General features: G+C 42.2%; 1 protein-coding gene across 1 annotated transcript in view; it reads right to left on the reverse strand.

The window, feature by feature from the left end:
- The window catches only part of ankrd26 (ankyrin repeat domain containing 26), a gene marked incomplete at its 5' end in the record, with an annotated part of 32,185 nt that extends 23,115 nt beyond the window's left edge, over window positions 1-9,070 (reverse strand). The window contains 12 exons of the mRNA XM_080539502.1: window positions 1,187-1,248; window positions 1,363-1,576; window positions 3,461-3,654; window positions 3,736-3,796; window positions 4,214-4,283; window positions 4,371-4,420; window positions 4,985-5,159; window positions 5,306-5,443; window positions 6,132-6,238; window positions 6,914-7,087; window positions 7,395-7,509; window positions 8,865-9,070. Coding sequence (XP_080395628.1) covers window positions 1,187-1,248; window positions 1,363-1,576; window positions 3,461-3,654; window positions 3,736-3,796; window positions 4,214-4,283; window positions 4,371-4,420; window positions 4,985-5,159; window positions 5,306-5,443; window positions 6,132-6,238; window positions 6,914-7,087; window positions 7,395-7,509; window positions 8,865-9,070 — 1,566 coding nt within the window. The remainder of the gene's footprint in view (window positions 1-1,186; window positions 1,249-1,362; window positions 1,577-3,460; window positions 3,655-3,735; window positions 3,797-4,213; window positions 4,284-4,370; window positions 4,421-4,984; window positions 5,160-5,305; window positions 5,444-6,131; window positions 6,239-6,913; window positions 7,088-7,394; window positions 7,510-8,864) is intronic.
- Window positions 9,071-25,533: the final 16,463 nt, after the last annotated feature.

The following is a 25,533-nucleotide window of genomic DNA, read 5'->3' on the forward strand; positions in this document are numbered from 1 at the left end:
ATCGTCATCGTCATCATCATCATCATCATCATCATCATCATCATCATTGTTGTTTCTTAAAACTGCAAGAAAACAAATATAAACACTGAAATAATTGTATATATGATGAGCTGAAAGAGCACAAGAGCGAATCAATGGGACAAGAGGACAGCACAAGCACTGCAGTTGGATGAGCCGGCATGGCAGGGTGCTGAATGAGCCAAGAGCTGTACTGTGAGTGGCTCTGCCATGCAGATGATCTTTTGCTTAATGTGCTGATTAAAAGGAGGGTGGTTAGGTAATGGACAAGAACATAGAAACAATGGCCCCCTTGCTCTTTTTCTGAGAGGGCCACAAAGCCATGCAAGTTGTTTTGTTCTATTGTTGATAAAAAGCTGTGAAAAATGTAATCAAAATGTCAGTCACTAGCTTTGTCTATAAGGCAATACGGGGGGGGGGGTGAGTTGAGTTAATGTGGGCACCATGAGTATTCACTGCATGAGTGATGAGTCCACTGGCATAACCGGCATGCTGTGCTTTATAAACGTCCATACCCGGTCCCTGGCTGCCTCTGGGCCTGCCTACACCCCTCCGTGGCTCTAGATTTGCCATCCTATAGCTCCCAGATCCTCTTAAGAAAGAGGGAACGTAAAACAGGTCTACAAAAGGAATGTAATACAGTTTGTCAAAGGGTGGAAAAAGCACCATAGGAGACTATTCTTTTGTTTCACAATACTGTGTGTTTACAAAAATATTAATTAATAATTAATAATAATAAGTTATCATACTTTAAGAGACAGAAAGGTAAAAGTAATCATTGAAAAAAGCAAGATATTTATGGTTAGCTCTACCTAAATAATGAATTGACCAAGGACTAATACTGTATGCAGTTACTGATTTTAATAGTATAGCCATACTGTTCTTAGAGAGCATGGGATGGTAGCTGGAATGATTTCAAGAAAGCATAGCTATAATGGTGGTCATCCATGTACTTGCTTAGATCATAAAGGAAAAAAACAGTACACATAGGCATTACCTTCTTTGTTATTTTCTGAAATATTGGACATCACATTGTTTAGATCCCCAGCATTCTTTTTCCTGGGACTGCCAGAGCAGGTCTGGAAGAGGAGGACATGTCTGTAAGCAAATCTGATAAAGAATGACCAATGCTACAAGGGAACTTGTATTTCTCTAGTTCCCACTGTACCTCTGAATCCCATGAGTCTTCGTCCTCGTCTCCTTTCTCCAGACCCAACTCAGAAAGGAAATCTATGGAGAAAATGTTTGTAGGTGTATGAGCTTTAACAGTTGTATGTGTGTTGTGTTTTTAGCTTGATATTAAAAAATGTCCCTTCTTGAGAAAGGCTAGGATCAATCAGTTACCTCTTTCTTTATCTTTGGAGACCTCAATTTTTGGGACTGGCGAACTGGCGCACTGGCGCACTACAACAGAAGAATCATCTTCCTCCCCATCTGCCTCCTCTTCAGTATGATGCTTTGGCTTTCCCTTATCCTTCTCCTCCTTGTGCCCTTTCTCTTCCGTGTCTATATCACTTTCGTCTTCTTCATCCTCATCATCCTCCATGGAATGTTTTTCCTGTGTGGTAAGAGATATTTTGTGAAGCTCTGAACTGTATAAAAACAAAGAATAACATTGAGTAGCACAGCCTAATGCCTAGTTCTGGTACTACTGTATAGGTTCCATCTTACCGGTTTGACAGCCAATTTGAAATCTTTGACAGGCTTTGTAATGTCTCTGAAGTCAAATGTTTCCCTATCATGCAGCTCATCTTCAAAGGATGAATCAACATCAACATCATCAATGTCTGTCTGAGGTATTTCCTCTTGATCAGAAAAGTCATCACTCTCAGGGTGATTATGTCCAACAATCATTGACACTGCGACTCCTTCATCTCCCTCACCTACGTCCCTTCGTGCTTCAGAGAAATCTAATTCATCAGCTGCTTTATCTAACCTCATCTGCTCGCTTGCACTCATGGGCCTGACTGTTGGTGATTGCAAGTCTCTTGAGGTTGAAGATCCACTGTTCACAGATTTATAACGGTCAACATCCTTTGTCCGTCTGCAAGGGGACATTGTGTCTTTCAATGTATGTGGAGCAGCCTTGTCAGGAGACCCTGCGACTGCTATATCATTTTCATCATCCCAACCACCATCACCATCATCATCATCATCATCATCAAACATCTCTTTAACCTCAACTTCTTTTTCTCCAATTTGTGGAGACCCAGCAAGAGATATATCCTCGTTATCTGATATTTTTTTATTGGTAACCTTTTTGTCTCCTGGTTCTGGAGACTCGGGGTCATTTAACATCTCCTTAACGTCATCGGCATCTTCCCAAGAATCAAAAGAATGCCGTTGTTCTTCAACTCTGCTTCTTCTTGCTGATGCAATGCTCCTGGCTGGTGGTGGCAGCTGACCTGCCCCTGTTGCAAAAACAACCTGTACATCGTGATCTTTAGAGAGTGAGACACCATCTTTCTCATGTTCATCTGATGAGGAATCCCACGAGGACTTGGGTTCATCCACCTTTTGTTTAGACGATGTGCTTTGTGAGCGAGGGGTTGTTGGTGCTGGCTGAAAATATGACCCTACTCCGTCTCCTTTCTGATGGGGAACCTCGGATTCAGCATCATCACTCCAAGAGTCTGCACCTGCATCATCATCATCTACATTTGTTTGAGCTGTAACGTCTGTGCTGTGTTGGGGGGTCATGGGCTCTGCTGGGGAACCGGCGTCAGGAACAATCTTATGATCCGATGCCCGTCCACTACAGAGGCTATCATCTTCCTCAGAATATCTTGACTCTACCCTGATGGCTGACACAACACAGTCTTCCCCTAAATGAAGAGTCACTGGGATTCCAGAGTTCAAGGTTGGAACTGGTTCAACTGGAATTTCCTCATTTTTTGGGGTCTCAATATTGGAACACTTTTCCAGACCTTCTATGTCTTTAGACATATGTACATGCTCTGAAACAACTACTGAGACATTGATACTGGGTATAGTTTGACCATCATCATCACCAACAGTTTCTACAGCTCCAGCACTCAAATGTTTTGGTATGTCATCAGTGCCGATTTCCCCTGCTGTGACTGAGGTCGCAGGGAGGTCTCCCTCTTCTAACTCTTCACCATCCTGATCTTCATCATCATCATCATCATCTGCCTCATCTTCCTCTTCATCATCATCTTCCTCTTCCTCAACTTCATCATCATCATCATCCTCCTCTTCATCATCATCATCATCATCATCCTCATCCTCAGATCCTTCTGAGCTCTCCTCAGGTGAATCACCTTTCGCCTTGCTACCAGAGGGCTGCTCTGAGAGCTCAGTCCCCTCAAGCCCAGCTCCACTTCCTGTTTGTATTGGCATTCACGGACGAGAAAAGGAGAAAAGAGAACACAGAGAAAGATGTCACAGAAGCAAAACCCAACATTAGCCACAAGCACATTACCTTTCTTGAGCTTTGGAGAGGGGTTGAGGTCATCTGGGGAGCTTTGGAAAAGGAAGCGGGTGAGGGAGGTACAAGGTGCTTGGGGGCGCTGTTGGGCGGTAAAGCCTTGGGGAGGGATGGGATTCTCTGGACTTCGTCCTGACTTTCACGCTCAGACTCAACCTCACTCCAGGACTTGTCGGGATCAACTAAAGCTACAGGGTAGGAGTGATATGTTACTACACAGCCACACACTACTGGAGAACATTTTCAAGGAAACTAGATTAAATAATTACCGCCATTATTTCCCTTCTTGGAGGCACTAATCAGTTTCTTTAGGTTTAGCTTTGGATGTTTCTGTAAGTACAAGAAGAAAAATATCTGAAACCACAACTCAAAATGATTCAACCTAGGCTGATTCCGTGAAAAATGTCCATGTGGGAGAGGCGCCTTGTACCAAGTGATTCCACATGGAAACGCTTAGACTTCTATAAATAATATTGAACAGACAAGTATTTTGTTTGTGTACTGTTACATCCCTAATAATTAATGATTCCTCAGTAGTATGGTAAACATTTAACTTATACTTGATTAGCACTGAAAGTCAAACCAGTGAATTTCCTGATGGCCAAAAGGTATATTTAAAATAATTTAATAACCTATCATAAACTTTTGATGATTAGTTGACTGGCAAATCAGATTCCACCAAGCAATTTCTTGGTCGCGTACAGCCCTAATTTACCCTTATGTTAGAAAATGATATATCATAAAGACCTTTGGGCTTAAATCCAATTCATCATCTTCATCTGTGGATGGCCATTCATCAGCAGCACTTTTTGATGCCCTAAGGATAAAGAGGAGATAAAGGTCACATTGATTATGTCAACCAGACAAAATTAATGTTCATGGTAGAGAAATAGCATTTGCTTACCGACTGATTGATTCAGTATGTGAACGGTCCTCAACATCTGCAAAAAAAATCTATTTAGTGTTGGCTGTGCATTTTTTCTTAACTACATTTGTAACAACTTAAAATCAACTGATAATCACAAACTAACAAAGACAATACCATGAAATGGGCACTGGGTCTTGTCAAATGCTAGCTACAAAACACTGCAATCAAATAAATAGCACAACTAGCTCAGACATCTCATTTAGGACAGGAGAGGCTGAACGACTATACAAAGACCATACAAACTGAGTACGGTACATGAACCCTTGTTTAAGAGCCTTAATATCCGTTAGACGCTGCAGGATTATTTGGCTTTTCATCCAAAACCATATTGGACAGAGCCTCAACTATCTAAGCGTGTCTGATCTTGTGGTGCTATTGTAACTGCTACGGCTGCTGGCAATAATACCTCTTCCTGCTCCATGCTCTAAATCCAGTCATATGGTATTGCATGAGGGGAATGGAATATCAAAGATAAATGAATATGTTCATGGGCATGATGAACGTGCACATTGTTGTGACAGCTTATTAGAGCAGGAATCATTAATTACATTGAGCCACATTTATTAAAAACCAAACATGATAAGATTTACATAGAATTCCGTACCATCTTTGTCAGTGGCTGGTCCCCTCAGAGAGAAGCCTGCTTCAACCCCTTGGGAGGGGCTGCCCAACACGGAGGCTCGCTTCTTTTTGGAGGGGACAAGATGTGAAGGAGATGGCACAGACTTCCTCTTGGTCCCATGCTCAATGATGAGATGGGAACAGCTGAAACAGAGGTACCGGAAACATACAACTCAACGCATCCTGTTCATTCAGTCTAAAAACAAGCTGAAGAAGTGTAAATATGCACAATATAATGGAATACAACAACCCCGGACCAGGAGGAGTAAAAGTGTCCGGGTAATACTTACCCGTGGTGTCCATTCATCACGGCATAGTCATCGGACGACCATCCATTGTTGTCCTTTAACATGATGTCTGCGTCATACTGCAAGAGTAGCCGCACCATACTGATTTGTCCATTGCAAGCAGCTACCATCAATGGGGATCTACAGGTGGAAATGGCTGGTTGTTGAATATGCATACAATACCTACACCCTCTTGAATATCACAACTGCATGGTCAAAACAAGTCAATGATCCCTGTCCTCCTTACTCTCTTTCGATCTCTCTTTTAGTTTTTTCCCCTCAGCCCTCTGTCTAGTAAACGACTCAGGTGGGGTAGTGGTGGTCTAGTGGATAGTGAGTTGGACTTGGGATCGGAAGGTTGTGAGTTAAAATCCCGCCTGAAGCCACACCACTACTAGTGTGCCCTTGGGTAAGGCACTTAGCCCTCAGTTACTCCAGGGGGAATGTCCCTGTAATTCGTAATTGTAAGTCACTTTGGATAAAAGCGTCTGCTAAATGGCAAAATTATTAAATTAATTATTATTAATTAAATTAATTATTAGGTGCCCGCCCCTTCCCGAGTAGGGTTTGCACTGGACTGAACCCCTGACATTGCACTTGCCCTGCCGTTGCACTATATTGTTATTATTCCATTGCACTGATTTGTCTGTTATTCACTGTTCTGACCTGTTTGCACTTGTCTCTTATTGTATATTTGTGGAAAAAATAGAACTAGCACGCACACACCAATGCCACAACAAGTCCCTACTATGTGTTTCAACATAAATGGCAATAAATGTTATCTGAATCTGAATCAAAAGGTTCATTTTTCAAACAGTTATACACTTACCTGTGTGCCTGGTCCATAGTGTTCACATCAGCGCTCTCTTTGAGTAGAAACTCTGCCATCTCAACGTGGTTGTCCTTCACTGCCACAGCCAGGGGGGTACATCCCTCCTGCAAGCGGAACCAAATCAAAACCAACTCAACCATATTATGAGGCACTGCCAGATCTGCGGCATATCCAAGTATTTTATTATGTCATTTTCATCTTTATCAAATCTGGATGTGCATCACTTCTTAGTTTCTACAAAAAGCCACGTGTGTGTGGAAAAAAACAAACAGTTTTCCTCTCTTACAGCTATCAGATAAAACTTCCTTTAACCACAAGAGCAGGTATTATTTACAGAGGTCTCTTTTGCTTAGCTTGATCCTCTTTCCATTTGAACCTACGGGAGAGGATTACTCCCAAGCAATCTGGAACCCTACTAAGATCTCCCAGGCTGTATTAGCAGTGCTGGCCCTGAGTGTATTGTGAGCCCTTAGGGGGTGGTAGTACTGCTGGCCTCTGGGTCTGGGGGGTGGTAGTACTGCTGGCCTCTAGGGGGTGGTAGTACTGCTGGCCTCTGGGTCTGGGGGGTGGTAGTACTGCTGGCCTCTGGGTCTGGGGGGTGGTAGTACTGCTGGCCTCTAGGGGGTGGTAGTACTGCTGGCCTCTAGGGGGTGGTAGTACTGCTGGCCTCTGGGTCTGGGGGGTGGTAGTACTGCTGGCCTCTGGGTCTGGGGGGTGGTAGTACTGCTGGCCTCTGGGGGGTGGTAGTACTGCTGGCCTCTGGGGGGGTTCAGCCATACCTGGTTCTGGGCATTGATGTGGGCCTCGTGCTCCAGTAGCAGCATAGCGGTGGAGACCGCGGGGATGAAAGCAGCCAGGTGCAGGGCCGTGTTCCCCTTGATGTCCACTAGGTTTGGGTCAGCTTCATGCTCCAGCAGAGAAGTCAAACAGCGATCCTGCTCGCACTGTACCGCCTGCCAAGTAACAGATAACACATTAAATGTATGTATGTGAATGCGGTACGCAACTCATTGGCAAGGAGAGGCCTTAACTGTTGCTGGATATTCTAGCATCTATTCCGATGGCTGTAAACTAGAAACAATGCACTGTGGGCTAACAAGGCAAAGGAGGACACACTGCTAGCATTACTCAGATACAATTGTATATCAAATATTTCTGATGTTTTGTCAGTGTATGATCCTCATCAGTTTCGCTTAGATAGCAAAAGGTTCCCAGAGGTTCCATCACTGTCTAGGAATGTCTCATGTCATATTCAATTACCTTCATCAAGGCGGATCGGTTTTGATTGTCACATAGATTAAGCTTGGCTTTGCTCTCAACCAGGAACTGGACCACCTCTGCATGTCCCTTGGCACAGGCGATATGAAGTGCTGTTCTAAAATAGGAGTATGGGGGACAGATTCAGTCATTCGGCTTGCATACAGGTTTAGGGTTGCAAAGTTCCAGACATTTTCAAACTTGCCATGGGAATTAACAGGAATGTATGTGGATTTTCAGCAAATGGGAGGTTTTTTTGGCACACTTAGCTGTATTTGTCTCGGAACCTTTTACTATACTCTTCAATTACAAATAAAAACAGCCTCTTAAAACGTAATTTAGGTTAACATTTTGAGCTGTAATTGAGACAGATTGTAACATTGACCTTGTACTTGTTACATTAAGTGATAACTTCCCCAGCAGTGTCAAGTCTATATTGGTTGTCTAATGTTTACAAGCATCCATCCTCCTTATCCAAGAGACTACTAGCTTCATATGATGCTATTTCATGCTAGTGATTCATGTATGATGTGATGCAATGACTTGTATGTAGGGTTGCAAAGGGGTGGAATTCTGGAAACTTTCCTTGGAAACATGGGCCTGGGAATATTGGAGAAAAATCGCTATGCTGCTCCAGAACATGCATTCTATAACCTGGAATGGACAGCCACGGGAGCTTTGACCGCCGCCTTGTTTCTATTGCACTCACAGTTGTCTCACGTGTGCCGTCACCTCATTGGACACAGCTTTAATCCCTAACAGTTTTGTTAAATAGCTGATGATGAGTTATTTAATTATTAATTTCGCTTTTTTTCAACACAGAGTGAAAAAAGAGTGAAAAGGCGATTTTTCTCCAATATTCCCAGGCCCCATGTTTCCAAGGAAAGTTTCCAGAATTCCACCCCTTTGCAACCCTACATACAAGTCATTGAAACACATCATACATTAATCACTAGCAGGTAATAGCATCATATGAAGCTATAGTCTCTTGGATAAGGAGGATGGATGCTTGTAAACATTAGACAACCAATATAGACTTGACACATCACAATTGAGAGATGGTTTATCTTGTAGGCTAGTAGTTACTAGGAAGTACTTTTAAAAGTGTCATTTCATCACAACATCTCATGTGACAACTGACTCTCCAATTACAGTATTGAATAGCCTATATTTTCAGGTCAGACATTGTAGGTTAGAGGTAACAGTCATTGTCTGCACAATAAATGTAAGCTCTATGAGGGATTGTCACTAATTGATTGAACTAATAGTACAGGATGTACTACTGCCTATATATACAATGAAGCATTGTAAAGTAGGTCTTGATAGAGTGGGGAGTAAAAAGAGGGGTAGCAATTATAAAAGAGCAAATCAAGCTGCAGGATCAGTACCAGTACACAGTTTACATCACACGGATTCTCCTGAATCTTTAAGACAGTACCATTGTGGTGCTAACCAGCTATCCTAGTTGTTTACCTGTTTTCCTTGTCAAGCTGATTAATATCATTCTTCTTGGCGAGCTGCTTCAGCTTGGCCAAGTCACCTGCCAGGGCAGATCTATGGACCTTTGGCAGATCTTTATCCTTCAGGTCATAACCAGCCACCGACAGCACACTCCCGGCGTCCGAGGCGTTGGGGGAGAAGCCTTTCTTCTTCTTAGTGAAGTTGAAGATCTTCTTCATCGTGTAGTATGGTTGTAGTACAGCTGACAGTAAGGCGACTGCATTGCTTGTGCACCGTCACTACCTGGCACTAAGATGCCACTGGAGGTCTTTGCCATCCCTAAAAATAAAACGAGTAAAGCGGATTACCGCCATTCAATAATGTCAAAGTCGCGACTAGCACTGTCGCCGTTGGACGTCATGAGAAATGGCAGAATTCCTACAACTACAATTAATTGTTACTGAGTATTTTAAGCTTGACGCCTAGAAAAGCTGAACGGACACGAATGACGAAAGAGCTAAATCGACGTCTAATAAAATAGCGACAGTAAACGGCCAAGACAAAATAGAAGAATGATGCACAACAGTCTTCTCTATCGATCTAGCGAACGAGCTATGGGCTACAAGCAAAGGAGCTTTATGTGCTGCGAGAGTATTAACTTAATCCGACCTTACCGTATTATTGACTCTTGCATCTGTATTCGTTTTTAAAACGTACATGCAACATCGAAATCGTTAGATTAGGTGTTTACAATTGTATGTATGGCTTTGCAGACGCTGTCAGGAAGGAACGTTGACCACCAAGACCGTTGCCAGGGCAACCGTTCACAAGTATCAGAAACTGGGGAGCTCCTCTTGTCTTGTAAAACACCGTTTTTTTAATTTCACATTTTGCGTTATCGTCTTACACATTATTTTCTTTGTGGTTAGTCACTTTTAAACCGATACCATCAAAAAAAATATTGTTTTCTATTTTAATTTCCCGAATACCCTCTGGCAACATCAGCGAACTGTAACGTTCATCGTAAACTCCGTCGTCACCTCGCAAACATACTTGTGCCAAACGTACTGCACCGCGATATTTAAATCTGTAACAGAGCCAGCGGACACTAAATACATATTCTTGTTAGTTTACTCATCCGTTCATCCGCGCTAAATTAGAAATCCTAGGTAGATCAGTCAGTGTCTGTCACTGGTTAGGCTAAGCATGTACATTTTTTAGAAGGTAGTTTTATGTAGCTCATGTTTGATGCTAGGCAGTTTAGGGTTAGGGTACCTTTAACGACTGCCCGGTACAAGCGGAAATAGTCCTCTCGCATGTTAAACGTATTTGCGTTAAGCTATATGGCTATCTACAGAAACATTTTAAAATACTTTCCGAAAAAAACTAGAAAGAATTGTTTGCCCATACACTGACCTGTTGATCACTTGCTTGCGTTTTCGCAAGTACAGTCAGCTAGCGACACACTAGTATGCTGTCTGGAGTGAGCCAATCGGGAATCGGCTGTATGATGTATCTCCCTCATTGTCCAATCGCGGTCTAGTAAAAACTGTCACTAGTAGCGCAGACTAGTGTGGTTGAGGGAACATAACATTTTTGTGGTCTGATTAAAATATTTGACTGATTTTGGCCCATCTACTTGTGGAAGGGCCACGCATTTTACAGTAGCTGTCACATATGCCCCAATTCCCTCTAAAAGCTGTGTTAAAATAATGTTTCTGTGATAATATCCTATAGCTGGGTTAATGAGATCAGATAGGGCTTGTTTGACTTCAACATTTAATCTGACTAGAATTCAGATGTGGCAAGTCGAGAACAGGCGTGGGCAGCAGGGTTTTTGAAAAATCGAATCCCAGTCTGTGCAGTCTCAAATTTGGACAATGATGCAATTCTGGCTGCAGGGCTTGAACATATGGCTGGCTATGACGGCTATTGAAATGCTCAATAAATAATAATAATAATAATAATAATGATAAAAAAAACTAGTATGAAAATGAACTCTATTCCGTTTTACTCATCTCCATCACCACAAACAACAAGAGAAGTGCTATGCTGCAGGTACGAAAAAGTAAGTTGTGTGCGTGGCTCTGTCATGCCAAATAGTGTCCGGCTGCCAGAATGTGTCCGGAAGGGGGGGGTAATCACCTGTGTAATCACCTGTGTTCAAAATATCTAAAAAAAAAGTTATGCAAGAGCAAGCCAGTCACTAGGAAGTGTTCTGCGTTCATCACTCCCCCTATTCTTAAATCAGTTATGCACTCCTTGGTTCTTTCTCATTTAGAATACTGCCCTGTTATCTGGTCCTCAGCTGAAAACATCCCAGTTCTGGGCTGGACATGTCACCCGTTGAGCATGTTTGGGATGCTCTGGATCGATGTATACGACAGCGTGGTCCAGTTCCTGCCAATATCCAGCAACTCCGCACAGCCATTGAAGAGGAGTGGACCAACATTCCACAGGCCACAATCAACAACCTGATCAACTCTATGCAAAGGAGATGTGTTGCACTGCGTGAGGCAAATTATGGTCACACCAGATACTGACTGGTTTTCTGCACCCCCCCCCCCCCCCTAACCCTACCTCCCCCCCCAATTACATTAAAAAAAAATGCATATATGTGAAATCCATAGTTCAGTGCCTGATAAACTGATAAACTCACCATGGGGTTTAGAGCCTTCAGCCGCTCCGCCCCTCGCCTCTGGAACTTCCTCCCCCCCGACATCAGGAACATTGATTCAATCTCCTCATTCAAAACCCACCTCAAAACCCACCTGTTTACGCAGGCGTATCCCTGTTGATTTACTGTTCCCGTGCTGCTCTGCTGCTAGCTATGTTTTATACTGTATATTTCTATGTATTTTGTATTTTGAATTTTGTAACTGTTTTTAAATTTGTTGTACGGCGACCTTGAGTGCCATGAAAGGCGCCTTATAAAATAAATGTATTATTATTATTATTATTATAAACGTCTCTTCTCAAGATAAAACTCCACATTTTAGAGTGGCCTTTTATTGTGACCAGCCTAAGGCACACCTGTGCAATAATCATGCTGTCTAATCAGCATCTTAATATGCCACAACTGTCAGGTGGATTGATTATCTCGGCAAAGGAGAAGTGCTCACTAACACAGATTTAAACAAATTTGTGAACAAAATATCAGAGAAATAGGCCTTCTGTGTACATGGAAAAAGTCTTAGATGTTTGATTTCAACTCGTGAAAAATTGGAGCAAAAACAAAAGCGTTTATAATTTAATTAATTATATTTTTGTTCAGTGTAGTACAAGTATCTCATGAATACCTGCAAACAAAAATATGATTGATTGTACTTGGTTCCCTGTGAGAGCCAGACAAGACCTCAAGATGGCGATGTGTTTCTGTGCTATATATCTCTCTTTGATTCCGGAGGAGCATGACTTGACATACCTTTGAAGGAGAGATTCCTGTGTGTAATCCAAATACAGAGTGGTGGAGCACTGCTAATTAAAAAAACGAATCACTTTTTGATTGTAGAACTTCTTTAAAACCAGGAAGTAGGCCTATCAGACTTTAGTAACGCTTGAGTAACGGCAATTACTACGAGTACAAAATACATTCCCACATTAATCATTTTCTTGACTGAAAGTGGAAATTTGTATTTGATGTTACACAACGCTGTATACCCTCCATGTTTGCCTCACATGGGGAGTCCATCAACCAGTACCTTAAACTGACGGCTCGGAGCATTTAAGCTGACTTAAGCTGACCCCATGTGGCTTAATCATAACCGTACGCACAGTCGAGCGGTTGAAAAGTGTCTTATCTCTATAAAAGTGCTGAGGAGATCCCGACAGGGCTCTAATGAGAGGATTATGTCTGCCTGAATTGTATTCAGTCTCTTTCCCTCCACAGGGGCCATGCTCAAGTGCAAAGGTGCTTTCTGGGCACTCACACGGCATGACATGAAGAGACGTCTGTCATCGGAACCTAACTGGTCCATTTGTAGTGTGATGTGAAGTGAAGTGTGGACTGCCGCTACACAACTATAATCATAACATAAGCAGTTAAGTTATGGGTTAACATTTCGGGGGTGGTTATATTGATTTGGCAGCTATGTTGGTGTTCTGTTCTATTATTAGTCGCTGGTGTGAAATTCGTTTTTTCCAAACACATTCAGAGTCACAGACAAATCCCTAGGCCTAACCATGTCCATACTAGTGGAGCCTCACTCTGACCATGTTTACTTCTGAGAAATGTGATGTTGTTTACTTCTGCACCTGAAGGGACAGTACGGTCAGTGCAAAGGGCACTGCTTTTTTTCCAGTGTGTTTTTTGACAGTCAATACCTTGAGTTTCAAGTTTCAAGTTTCAAGTTTATTGTTACGTCACATTACACAATACACACAAGTGTAATAGAGTAACATTCTTAGGTCTTGGTTGCTGACATTGCAGCACAAGACATAAGGCAATAGGCACAATTCAAGATAAAAGATGTGACAGTAGTACAGGACATAAGTGACCAAAAATAACAAGACAGGATATAGTTATAGCAGTATCCGGACAATTTGCAGACAATAAGGCAATAGGCATAATACAAGATAAAGGTGACAATAGTACATGTAAGACAGGATACACTAGTGGTGCAACTAGTAATAATAAATAGTTCAGTAGTAAAGTGGCTGTGAGCTTAAGGTTTTCATAGTCCGTATACATGTTAGGTGTGCTTGGGGATGATAGTCAATTGTCTACAGTTGGCTTGTTCATGCGCCTGATCGCCTGGGGGAAGTAGCTGTTGGTTAGCCTCTGAGTTTTGGCCCTGAGGCTCCGGAAGAGGCCTCACCTTTTGGACGGCATCGGTTCGAACAGACTGTGGTTGGGGTGGCCTGGATCTTTGATGATCCTCCAGGCTTTGCTGACACACCGTTTGTCGTATATATCCTGGATGGAGGAAAACTCACAGTGATGTGCTCGGCTGTCCGCACCGAGTTGCAGTTGCTATGCCAGGCAGTGATGAACCCAGTCAGTATACTCTCGGTTGTGCCTCTGTAGAAGGCCCGCAGGGTCTTCAACTTCATGCCAAACTTCTTCAACCGCCTGAGGTGAAAGAGGCACTGCTGTGCCTTTTTCACCACTAGTTCGGTATACACGTCCCAGTTGAGGTCATCAGAGATGTGGATGCTGAGGAACTTAAAACTGCTGACCCTCTCTACGGCTGACCCGTTGATGGTGATGGGGTCCTATTCCCAACCTTTCCTCCTGAAGTCCACCACCAGCTCCTTGGTCTTGAGTGACTCAAGGTTAAATCAAATCAAGTTAGTTTTCACATAAATGTATTTCACCATACAACACACAATCTACATTAGCTTATTGTAGTGATTTATGCATCATCACCAAGAGAACAATATCCCAGTCAAAAAATACTTCATGAATTTAGTACTCTTGGATAAGTGCAGATTGTATGTATCAGAGGGGAAACCTTGGTGCTGGAGATGTTAAATATTCCCATATATTCCCATGAGAACTGGTGACTTTTCTCTCCCCGCTATACAGTCTGCTGCTCATAATAAGAGATAGAAGATTCATCCAACCGTACTGTGAACACACCCCAACTATGAGATAAATCAATACTTGAACTGTAAGCTCTCTTTCCTCCACCAGAGCACAGCGGTCCTTAATTGCTTTCTGTTACAGCAGGTAAGGACACATCGTACCATAGAGGACTCATCGGTCCATATGAGAAAGCTCATGTCCCCTAAAGTAAGTAAGTAAGTACAACTTTATTTATATAGCGCCCTTCACAGCACGGATGCACAGGGTGCTTTACATCAAAAATAAGAAAAGTGCAATCAGAACATTAATGATTAAAAACAAAAAAGGGGACAACATAAACAGAACATAAACAGGAACAACAAGAAGGCTAAAGGTGACTACCGGCCTGCGTAAACAGATTAGTCTTTAATTGACACTTAAAAATGTGTTCTGAGTCTTGGGGCCGTCACCTCAAGCGCTCTGTCCCCTTTAGTTTTAAGTCTAGTCCTGGGTACGACCAGGAGCTCCTGGTCAGATGACCTCAGTGACCGGCTGGATGAGTAGGGGTGGATGAGATCAGAGATGTAGGCGGGGGGGGGGGGGGCTTGGCCATGGAGGGCTCTGAAGGCGAACACCAGCACTTTGAAATGAATTCTGAGTTGTACCGGGAGCCAGTGCAGGGATGCTAGGATGGGGGTGATGTGGCATGATTTCTTAGACCTGGTGAGCAGCCTGGCAGCCGCGTTCTGGACCAGTTGAAGTTGAGCCACAGATGATTTGTTGAGACAGGTAAACAGTGAATTACAGTAGTCAAGTCTGGATGAGATGAAGGCATGTACAGACATTTCTAATTCAGAGTGGGATACAATGGACCGGAGCGTAGCAATATTTCTGAGGTGAAAGAAACAGGTACGGGTCAGAGATTTCACATGCTTGTACAAATGCATAGGCTGATCAAAAATAACAAAATAAAGACAAAAACATTGTCTTTAATTAAAGGACCTTACTAAGTGTGTGGCTACTCTAGAAGCAGTGTTTTCAGCAGCTACAATCAACACTTCAGTTTTGGCTGCATTGAGTTCCACATCCCTACGTCATGTTCGGAAACACAGAGAATAAACATTGACTAGAGGCATTATGTAATGACATTAATGACAAAAGGAATGTATGGAATTAGACTGCCTATATATAGATATAGAGGATTATTCACGCACAGGTAATTTGTTAGTGATATAATACTCTGTTTATTGAGGCAAGCAAATATGAAGAGAAAAGTCAGACTCTTTGAAGTCATGTAATGAAGTTTAAAACATGTTTTTTGGTAGCATCATGGGTGACCTGATGAGAGGTTAGGAAGACAGGATACAATAGTTATGCAAGAGCGTATTACATTTGATAATGGTGTCACGCCCTCTACCTCGAGGTAGCAGGCAGTGCCTCTCTCTCTCCCTCTCCTTCTCCCTCTCTCTCCCTAATTGGCAGGAGTGGAGTCAGGTGTGCAGGTGTCCGGCTGTTCTCAATTATCTCATCGTTAGCCCTGCATAAAGACCCGGTCCAGCCTTCACTTCACGGCCAGATCGTAGCTTCAGCTTACCGTATGATACGCTTCCAGCTCCCCTACCTAATTACTACCCTGCCTGTACCTGCCTCCTACTTACCCCTGTTTTGCCTTTACCCCCAGTACCCCTACCGGACTCCTGCTACCTGCCCTACCTGCCCTCCTGCCTGCCTGCCCTACCGGCCTGACCCCTGCCTGCCTAACGACTACTCCTCCTGCCTAAGCCCCTGCCTGCCTGCCGACTACCCCTCCTGCCTAAGCCCCTGCCTGCCTGCCGACTACCCCTCCTGCCTAACCCCCTACCTGCCTGCTGACAACCCCTCCTGCCAAACCCCCTGCCTGCCTGCCAACTACTCCCCCTGCCTGACCCCCTGCTTGCCCTACGACCATTCTCTGCCTAACCCCTTACATAATTATACTTTATTTTTCTACATCTGTCTCTGGTCTGTGTCTGCGCCTGGGTTCCCTATCTGACCGTAACAAATGGGGGAACATGGGCTTGGACCCCAGACGAGACATGAATGAAAAAAAGCCTTGGCTTCCACCTAGCATAGAACATGTTATTACGCATTGTTCCCTTGTATTTGGTCAGCATGAGACAGCATATTAGAAAAAGAAAGCTTGGACCATGTCGCTATGAGCCTCCTTCAGAGTCTAGCCCCTTCTCTTTATACTGTAGCCCTGTCTGGGCGCAACTATCGGCCAAACTCAAGTCAGCAGGTCAATGATGTTGTCTATGGACACATCCCATTTTACTCCCTCCAGGAAACATACGACGACCACAGTTCTTTAATTACAGGTGAATTTATTCTCTGGTCTCAAATCCACCAGGTCACCATCATCATTCACCATCATCCTTCACCTTCGAACTCACTGGCTGCACACAACCGAGAGGGAATAAGTCCACTTGAAAGTAAAAATCTTCAAAACCAAAACATAAATCTTCAAAACGTATGCACTTCTTGCTTCTTCTACTTCTCAACTACTTCTGCTAGCCAACCAAAAACGGAGCATCTTGTCTCTCACTCATAATATATTGACATGTGTTGCTACACATAGTAAACACAGTAATCAATATCCATAAAATAAAATACATATAAATATATGTAACAAATAAAATTAATAATAGCAACAACAAATTACAGTAATATTTACTTATGTATGCAGTTAAATCCCAAACTAAACAGATTCATAAAAAAAAGAGTGACTCAGGGGAGGACTACTAGTACATACATCATTAGTAAACATTGGGGTATTTGGGAATGAATTTGCACTTGCCTCGCCTTTGTTGTGCCAGTGCTGCATCCTCTAATAAACTCTCCAAATGGGCTCAACATGTGAGTCAGTGACTAGGTTACGCGCAGAATAGTAATAAGAGGACCATTACCATAATTGCCACAAAATCAAATCAAATCAAGTTTTATTTGTATAGCGCATCTCTCACAAGATGCGACTCAATGAATGAATTAATGAATTAATGAATGGTCTTTATTGTCATTGATATAGTACAGGTACCAAACAACGAAATTTGGGAGGGGGGGCTCCCCTGGTGCTAGGAAAGAAACAAAAAACTAAAAAAAACAAGAAGGGAAAGGAGCTGGTTTACATAAATAAAGGCTATGTACACTATCCACTATACTTTCAATGCGCTTTACATACTTTTTCCACTGACAGAGTCAGTTACTTTTTGCAGGCAAAAGTAAAAACATGTACACTGTGTAGCCAGGAAAATTCCCTTGCAGCCCTCTACTCATAGAGCGACTACTACAGAAGCCCATTACCTCTTTTCTACACTACTTTCCACACCATCTTTCCTAGTTTCATACCTAATTAATTCTGAAGATATTACTTATGGACAAACTAGCGTTATCGATACGCCCATAATGATTTTGCATCTGAATGAAGATAAATTGTTTCCAACTTTCGGAAAACTGCCCCCTCAATCAGAGATTTCTATTAAAGCTGCTAATCGCTGTTAAATGAGATCAAGTGGGGGAGGTTAGGCTTGAATGCGTCATGGGACCATACTTGCAGATAAGGCAAGTTTGAATTATGCACTGCTATCCCATTATGACAAGCCAGTGAGTTGTGAATAATAGTTATTATCAGTTAACATTGGATAATGGTGCTGTCATGCCAAAATAGCAACGGCATTGGAAAGACCTGGCACCCCGGACACAGACCTGGCACCCCGGACGCAGCTTGGCATGACGGTGCCACTGATGACTACCTGAATGTAGAAACTTCCTGGGCCATGAATCAGTGTCAGATAGATATTTTAATAGGAGTAGCAGGCCTTGGTGTACATCTCATTGTTAAGCTAGAGTACAGAGAGATGAATAGCCCAACCAGACAAGGATAAGGATAACCCTACCCCTAACCCTAACCCTATGTAGACAAGACAGGATAAAATAACCCTAACCCTAACTAAATTAAACTGGATAATGACACTGATAAGACTATTTTTTTTCATGTCTTGAGTCAACAATTTTTTATTTGCTACCTGAAAATGAAATCTCAAAAGGCTAAAGTATGTCCTTTCCCAAATAATTATAATAATGTCAAGTTCATGTCAGGATGGTAAATGACATTTGAAAGTGATCACTTAAAAATGCAGTGCATGCGTCGCAGAGGAATGAATAGATTGTATTTATGAGCATAGAAAAAATTGTTTCCCTTTGCAGTGCATCTCTCCTGCTCTTCCCCCTCAGCTACTTTTCATAATGAATGTGAACCTTGTGGATGACTTCCATGATTCCATGATTTTTAGAGGCACAGTATAGTATTAATATCCACAAAACCTCTCCATGAATCCCAGGTGAGTTTTGATAAATCTAGTGCAAAAGCATAAACTTTTCTTTTATGACCTGAGCTAGCTTTTTTGGCAGTTTATTTTCAAGTCTATTACAAATGTTTTGAAAATACAAGTTTCCAAAACTCAATAAACATTTATACATGGGGTATCAAAACAAGTGGATTCTCGAGAAAAGTGGAAAGAAAACATTCTATGCAGGTTGCATTGAATATAACTAACAACACGCTAATAATATAACAGCAAGCTAGTAAGAGGCTCTATATGGATGTTTACTCTACTCATCCACATAGCTGTGGGCTATCAAACAATACATCCTGATCCTGGCATTAACTACTTGTTATTCCCCCCCCCCTATATTGTTTCCCTTGCTTAAAAGACATCCTCATAATTAGTGATGTAAACATATAGAGACGGATATTGTTGAGTCATAAGCAAATATACATGAGTTCAGTTACTGTTCAGCAATTTCCAATTACAAATAACAACATAATTAGGGTTGCAGTATGGTCTAAAGCACAGTGGCATTATTGTGAAACATGTTCGATTTGAGCAAACCTCTTTCTAGTTGTCAGTTCCCATTGTAGATAATTATGTTCATTGAACCATATTGATGTTTTACTCTCACATACTTAGCGTAGACTCCCAGAGCTCTTTATGGTATCTTTTAATGTTTGTTTCATGTCTGTTTTTTTTCAACTGTCTTCCATGAATCCACTTCAAGAGATTTGCAGTTTGGCTGCAGTTTGTGCATGCTTGCCTTGTATATCTCGTCCTTAAAGCACCTGCTAAGAAAAATACAATGGAATTCTTTCCCATCATTGTAACCTTGTATAGCATCATTCATCACAGCACATCCAATGATTAATTATATGAATCTGGTCCTCAAATGGCCTCAAATCTATTATAGAATGCTCTAAGCAAGAGGAGGAGAGTGCAATGACCACATTTCTGGTCCGATCAGTGCAGTTATGGGCTTAAACGAACCAGGCTCCCCATGAGTGTGATGTGGTCTGCTTGAGAATTTCCTTCATTGCATAGTTTTGTTTATCTTTCTGTTTCTTTGTGATTTTTGGTGGTCCGTAACGTGGGGCAATGGGCATTAGAAGCAATTGTGACATCATATTTTTCTCATCACAAAAACTGCTCACTTGTGGAAACAAAGTTAGTAGCAGCCAAAATGAAGTATGCGCTTTTAGAGCTTGAAAGTCTGAGGCCATGGATTCAAAGATCTACAATACAACAATTAGATTCAGCACTTTGTTTTATTACAGGGGATAAGTTTCCTACTCATCACTGTCTTTTATATCAGGCAGTGGGGTGGTCATCCCTAACCTCTAGAAGGACTCAACACTGGCTCTTATATATATTAAGGAATTCTTCATAAACTCCCATACTATCTTATATCCCTGGATAGCACTGGATATCAGACATGGTCTCACGATTGGTCAGTCCTTGGGGAGCGACCCTTTGTGAAATGCACTTTTAAGCTGTAGTCATCTTCCCTTCTCAATATCTCACACTGAATCATCATTAGACTATAATAGTTGCTCATAGATCGCTGCACATTTGAAGCTACATTTTGTCTGTAGATATTAGGTTTGGCGGACGGTAACGTGGGGCACATTATCCATAATTATCTTTGGAAAACATCCTGTGTTTTCATAACGAAGAGTTACGCAACATTCCATGAAGTATAATGTTATTAGATAAAGGTTAATTCAGTACACCCACACAATTCAATGAATCACTCATGTAAATCATCAAAGCTTTACAGACACTGATGGATGCTTGCCAAAAAGAAATACTGTCCCTGAGCTCCTAATGAATCCAATAAACACCACAACATGGCCCTCAAGAGGCAACAACCCCTTAGATAGCGAGATAAGGGACAGGACAGAGATTTGACCTTTTTAAACATGTTGGCTGGGGTTTTACTGTCATCTACTGCCAGGGAGAGAGAGAGGGGGAGGGAGAATTGTCAAGTGGACTGGCAAATGGTTTTATGACCAGTTTAGTTTTTTTTTCTTTTTTCTTTTTAGTTCAGTTGACCATCCGTAGGATTAATTGAAATACAATATTGTTGTTGTGACTCTCAGTTAAAGGAAAAGCAGCTGGAGAGTGCCTCCTCTTCTGGGATAATAGTTTCCATTGAAAAAGCATGTCTGCTTGAAAAAAGCTCTGTGGAAATTTCACATGCGTGAGGACAGAGGCAACCAACAAATGCCTGAGCCCATCTGGAGTTTAAGAATGCCCCAGAGTTTAGAGTGCAGGTCATGCACTCACCAACATGCAGTAAACTGTGAGTGTAAAAGCTGTGTGTGTGTTCACTCACTTCATACACAGAGGGAACTCAGGGACACCAGAGGTCAGACCCCAGTGACTTTTACATTTGTACTGTATGTATTATAGCCCACCTCAAGTCTCACTTAATTGCAGAGAGGTGCTAGGCACTGTTTTTCTTTGATGTGGAGAAGCGAGCAACATGTTTGCCAACCCTCCTTCTTTAATCTTGCACAGCTATGTAAGAGCTGAGGTTTTAAGAAATAAGTGTGCAGATGTGATTTTCATCCAGCTGTAGCAGAAAGATAACAAATGTATAGGCAGGAGTGGCCTGGGGTGGTCCAGTGGTCTGGCACCGCGGTCTACAGTGCACACATTATGCCCATGATTCGAATCCGGCCCATGCCCTGCTGACATGTCCTCTCTCCCTTCTCCTCCTTACTTTCCTGTCTGTCTTCACTATATCTGTCCAATAAAATGCAAAAAAATTAGTGGGACTGCCCCACTCCAAAAATATTTAAAAAAAATATATAGGCAGGAAAGCTGCATGCGTTCTTTGGGTTTCAGAGCCAAGCTATCCAAGGTTAGCCTATATTAAATCAAAGGTGGAGAGCCTCCCAAAAACACCTGTATTTCCAAGAGAATCATCCATCCCTTACTTCAACTTCACAGTTGACACGCATAGTACAACAAACAACAAAGTTCAGTTTAAATGTCAATGGAGGTCGACTTCACTATCTGTTCTGACTATGAGTGACAGTACATGACTGAATGTATGTGTGCTTGTCTCTCCTCTTCATTCCCCTCTATCGTTGCCTGACTCCATGTAGATTATTATCAGCAGATGTACAAAGACAACGAAACGTAGTTTGGCATCTAACCAGTGCAATAGTGCAAAAGCCATAAAGGTATGAACCGATATATGTACAGTGTGATATATCCAGACATCGGCGAAGGTATGTACAGTTAAGATATATGCAGTATGATGTACAGAAGGGCAATGTATATCAATACAATATGTACAGAGTCCTGAGTGGTATGGGGGGTGGTGTACTTTGACACCATGAGAGAGTGGCGGTGTCAGCAGTAGAGTCAACTGGCAGCTCGGGGAAACAAGCACCAAGGGAGTGGAGGCCTGGCAAAAGGAAGAACAATCTCACGATATAATCCCCCTCTTTTGCCTTCAGAACTGCCTTAATTCTTCGTGGCATAGATTCAACAAGATGCTGGAAACATTCCTCAGAGATTTTGGTCCATATTGACATTATAGCATCACACAGTGTTGCTGCAAATTTGTGCCAAGAAAATGTCCCCCACACCATTACACCACCACCACCATTTCCACCCACAAGACATGGTAATACTGAGAAGGAGCAACACAAGAGCGCTGTATTCCCATGGAGTTGTGTCTGAAGTGAGGTCAGAGGTGAATGGGATTGAAGCAGGAAGTCAATAATGGCCTTATCTTTGCCATCTGTTGTTTTTCCCCATCTCAGAGGTGATGTCATAATGAGATGGCATGCTATGGTCAAGTTAATAGAAAAAACACAACAACTCTCTTTAGAGTTAAAGGTCGTTACACTAATAGGACAGGATGAGACAACGCTTCAAGGAAGTTTAAGCAGAAATATCCCCTTCCGTGAATTGTCCATGATTGCTCTCACTCTGACCCTAAGAATGCATGGAAGGATATACTATGGATGCCTATACAGTGGCCTTCATAAGTATTGGAAAGAGGAAGCATGTTTGTCTTCTTTTAGCGCTATAATCCAGCAGGTTGGATTTGAAATCAAACAATGACTATGAGGGTCAAGCTTTTTATACATAGTCTCCCTATTGCAGGGGACCCAAAGGTGATGGGACAGTTGGCTTGTTTCTGGTTCATCAGGTGTGTCCCGTCCGTCACATCATGTGCAGTCATAAGTGAACTCTCAATGTCTTTTGATTCTAGGCTTTGTGTTTGCCTTTGGAGTCTGCTATTGGTGCTACTGCTATCTGTCAACATCAAGAGAGGGTTTTATGGCTTGGCCATGTATGGTTTCCACTGGAACTGGCTCACTTGTCTTCATTGATGATATAACGGCTGGCGGTAGCAGCAGGATGAATTGTACAGAGACATCTTGTCAGCCCAAGTACAAGCAAATACCTCCAAACTCATTGGACATGCGCTTCATCATAAAGCAAATCCTATTTAACATGCATTTCATTTGCTGAAGAGGAGACTCTCTTAAAACTCCTCAGAGCATGACAAGAGAAGGTACCCTGTGTTCAAATCCAATGAGTGTAGAGCCAAAAGATTAAAACATGCTCCACTGTCCCATTACTTAACGCAAAGCATTGTAAATATGATAGATACACAGGAAACACCATAATGCAAGAGTGGCCCCTCAAGAATCATTAGAGCATGGTCATGAGGTGAGTAAATATGCAACACTGCATACATCTATTCTATGACTTATGTTTGAAAAGGATCAACTTTATTGTATAAAAAGTACCTTGACAATTTGAGGTTGCTGCTGTCACATTTCTTTTGCGTAAACACCTGTGAGTAATGTATCATACTTTCAGGGTTAGATCTACAAAGCTACCCCCACACTCAACAACATTTCAGGAATGAGAGAGACCCTTTTTTTTTTTAAGTACCTGTATTGTTTGAGGTATTTTATTATAATGCAGCTAATAATTCATACCAGCACCTGTCAATACTACTGGTTTGTATCACCCTTTGGAAACCTTCCCAGAATACATAGGAGATATCTTAGTCGGACTCACATTTTGTAAGCACTATTAATCATCGCAGCATAACAACATTTCTGTTTATCAAGCATGACCTCTTTCCAACCCCGAAACCTGCACGATCATCATCATCCCAGCGTTTCTCAACCTTTGCTGCCCTCAGAACCGTCAAAGCTATGGAATTTGAAATTGACTGACTTCATTGTTTTTCAGCTAGCCTTCTGAGGGATGGGTTAGCAGCATCACAGAGACTGCTCTCTCCCTGGTGGGTTGGTAAAAAAAAAAAAAGCTTCCTCGATTTTACACTAACATGCATTTCATTTGTTTCGCACATGAAGGATCTGTAGATGCCAGTGGAAAACAATTGGGCACATCTGTGGCTGTGCCCTCTGACCTCAACAGGTTTTCACTGAATAAATTCAAAATAAAAACATCCCATTTATTTTCAACATGAAAAAATATATAATTTGATGTTCAATATACATTATTAAAATAACATTTGATTGTAAAGTAACGGTCATTGTCTGTAGTATTACAAACATATCCATTATTTTACCTATGGGAAATGACTGTACTTTCATGCCATCCACAGGGGAGAATGCGGAGAGGCAGCATTGGGGCAGGCGAGCCGTTGGGGGAGCGGGTGGGGGAGAATGAGCAGGCCCCAGGAGCTGGTAGATGGAGTCCACCTTTGCCTGGAAAAAGTCGAGAAACTTGGAGCAGAGGTCAGGAGCTCCTGAGGGGTGGGGTGGGCATCAGGGGGGGCGGCGAAGTATGCGGTTAATGGTGGAGAACAGAGCTCTGGGGTTGTTTTGCTGGGCGCCACTGAGGTGGGAGTAATATTGTTTCTATTGTTGTTGGATACCTGTATGTAACCAGCGTGTAAGAGAATGACTTTAATTCCACTCTCACGTAAATGTCTGATGCTTGTAAACCTAAAGGCTTAATTTGTAATAAGAATGTGAAGTGAATCCAGATGTACTTGATGTATTGACACAGTCTGAGGGGGACAGAGGTGTCAAGTCATAAAGCCCCTGCCTATAAGCGCAGCGAGCCCTCAGGCGTCCACTGAGAGAGGCCAAGTTCCAGGTAGCTTCATTGACATTGTGTTAGGTGCTGATGTGAATCAAAGAGGAACTTCAGATGCCGATAAAGAACAAGAATTGTTTAGGAATATTTTGCTGATGATTTTATAATAGGTACTACTGTGTGTTGAAGATGACTTAATGTACTGTATCTTGGTTGCGTAAGCCATATGACAGACAGCAATCTGTATATGTCTGAGACAGCTGGCACTCACATGTCTGCTAGACCACAGGCGTGAAATCCATGCACGTGAGATGAGTGTGAGACAGAGTTGATGACTAGTATTGTAGTCAACATTACCTGCTACACCAGCGTAGACATTGAGTTGCTCAGGGTTCGAGTTATGTGGGAGCCAATGGGAGCTGGTCTGAGGCTCTCTGAGCTCCCATGAAGGCAGTAAAATCAAAAATCTGTGGGGGTCGCTAATAATACATTACCACAACTATTATTTGATCAAAATGTCAATGTAATGAATATTATTTAATTTATATTATAAATATTGTAAAATAAACACGTTTTCCAAAAGAACTACGCGCACCATTAATCTCCTGTGAATGACAGTATGCCTTTGACTGCCTGCACTTCACCACCAAGACACCATGGGGCGCAGTAGAATATTGTGCAACAGCAAAAGGTTGATTAATCAGCTGTGCGGTAAACCGTTGGAACACACAGTGCACAGCTGATTAATCAATTAAACCAATAGAGTGAGACACCAGTT

Source organism: Nansenia antarctica (genome assembly GCF_963989245.1).
Source record: "Nansenia antarctica genome assembly, chromosome: 9".
Taxonomy (NCBI): Eukaryota; Metazoa; Chordata; class Actinopteri; order Argentiniformes; family Microstomatidae; genus Nansenia; species Nansenia antarctica.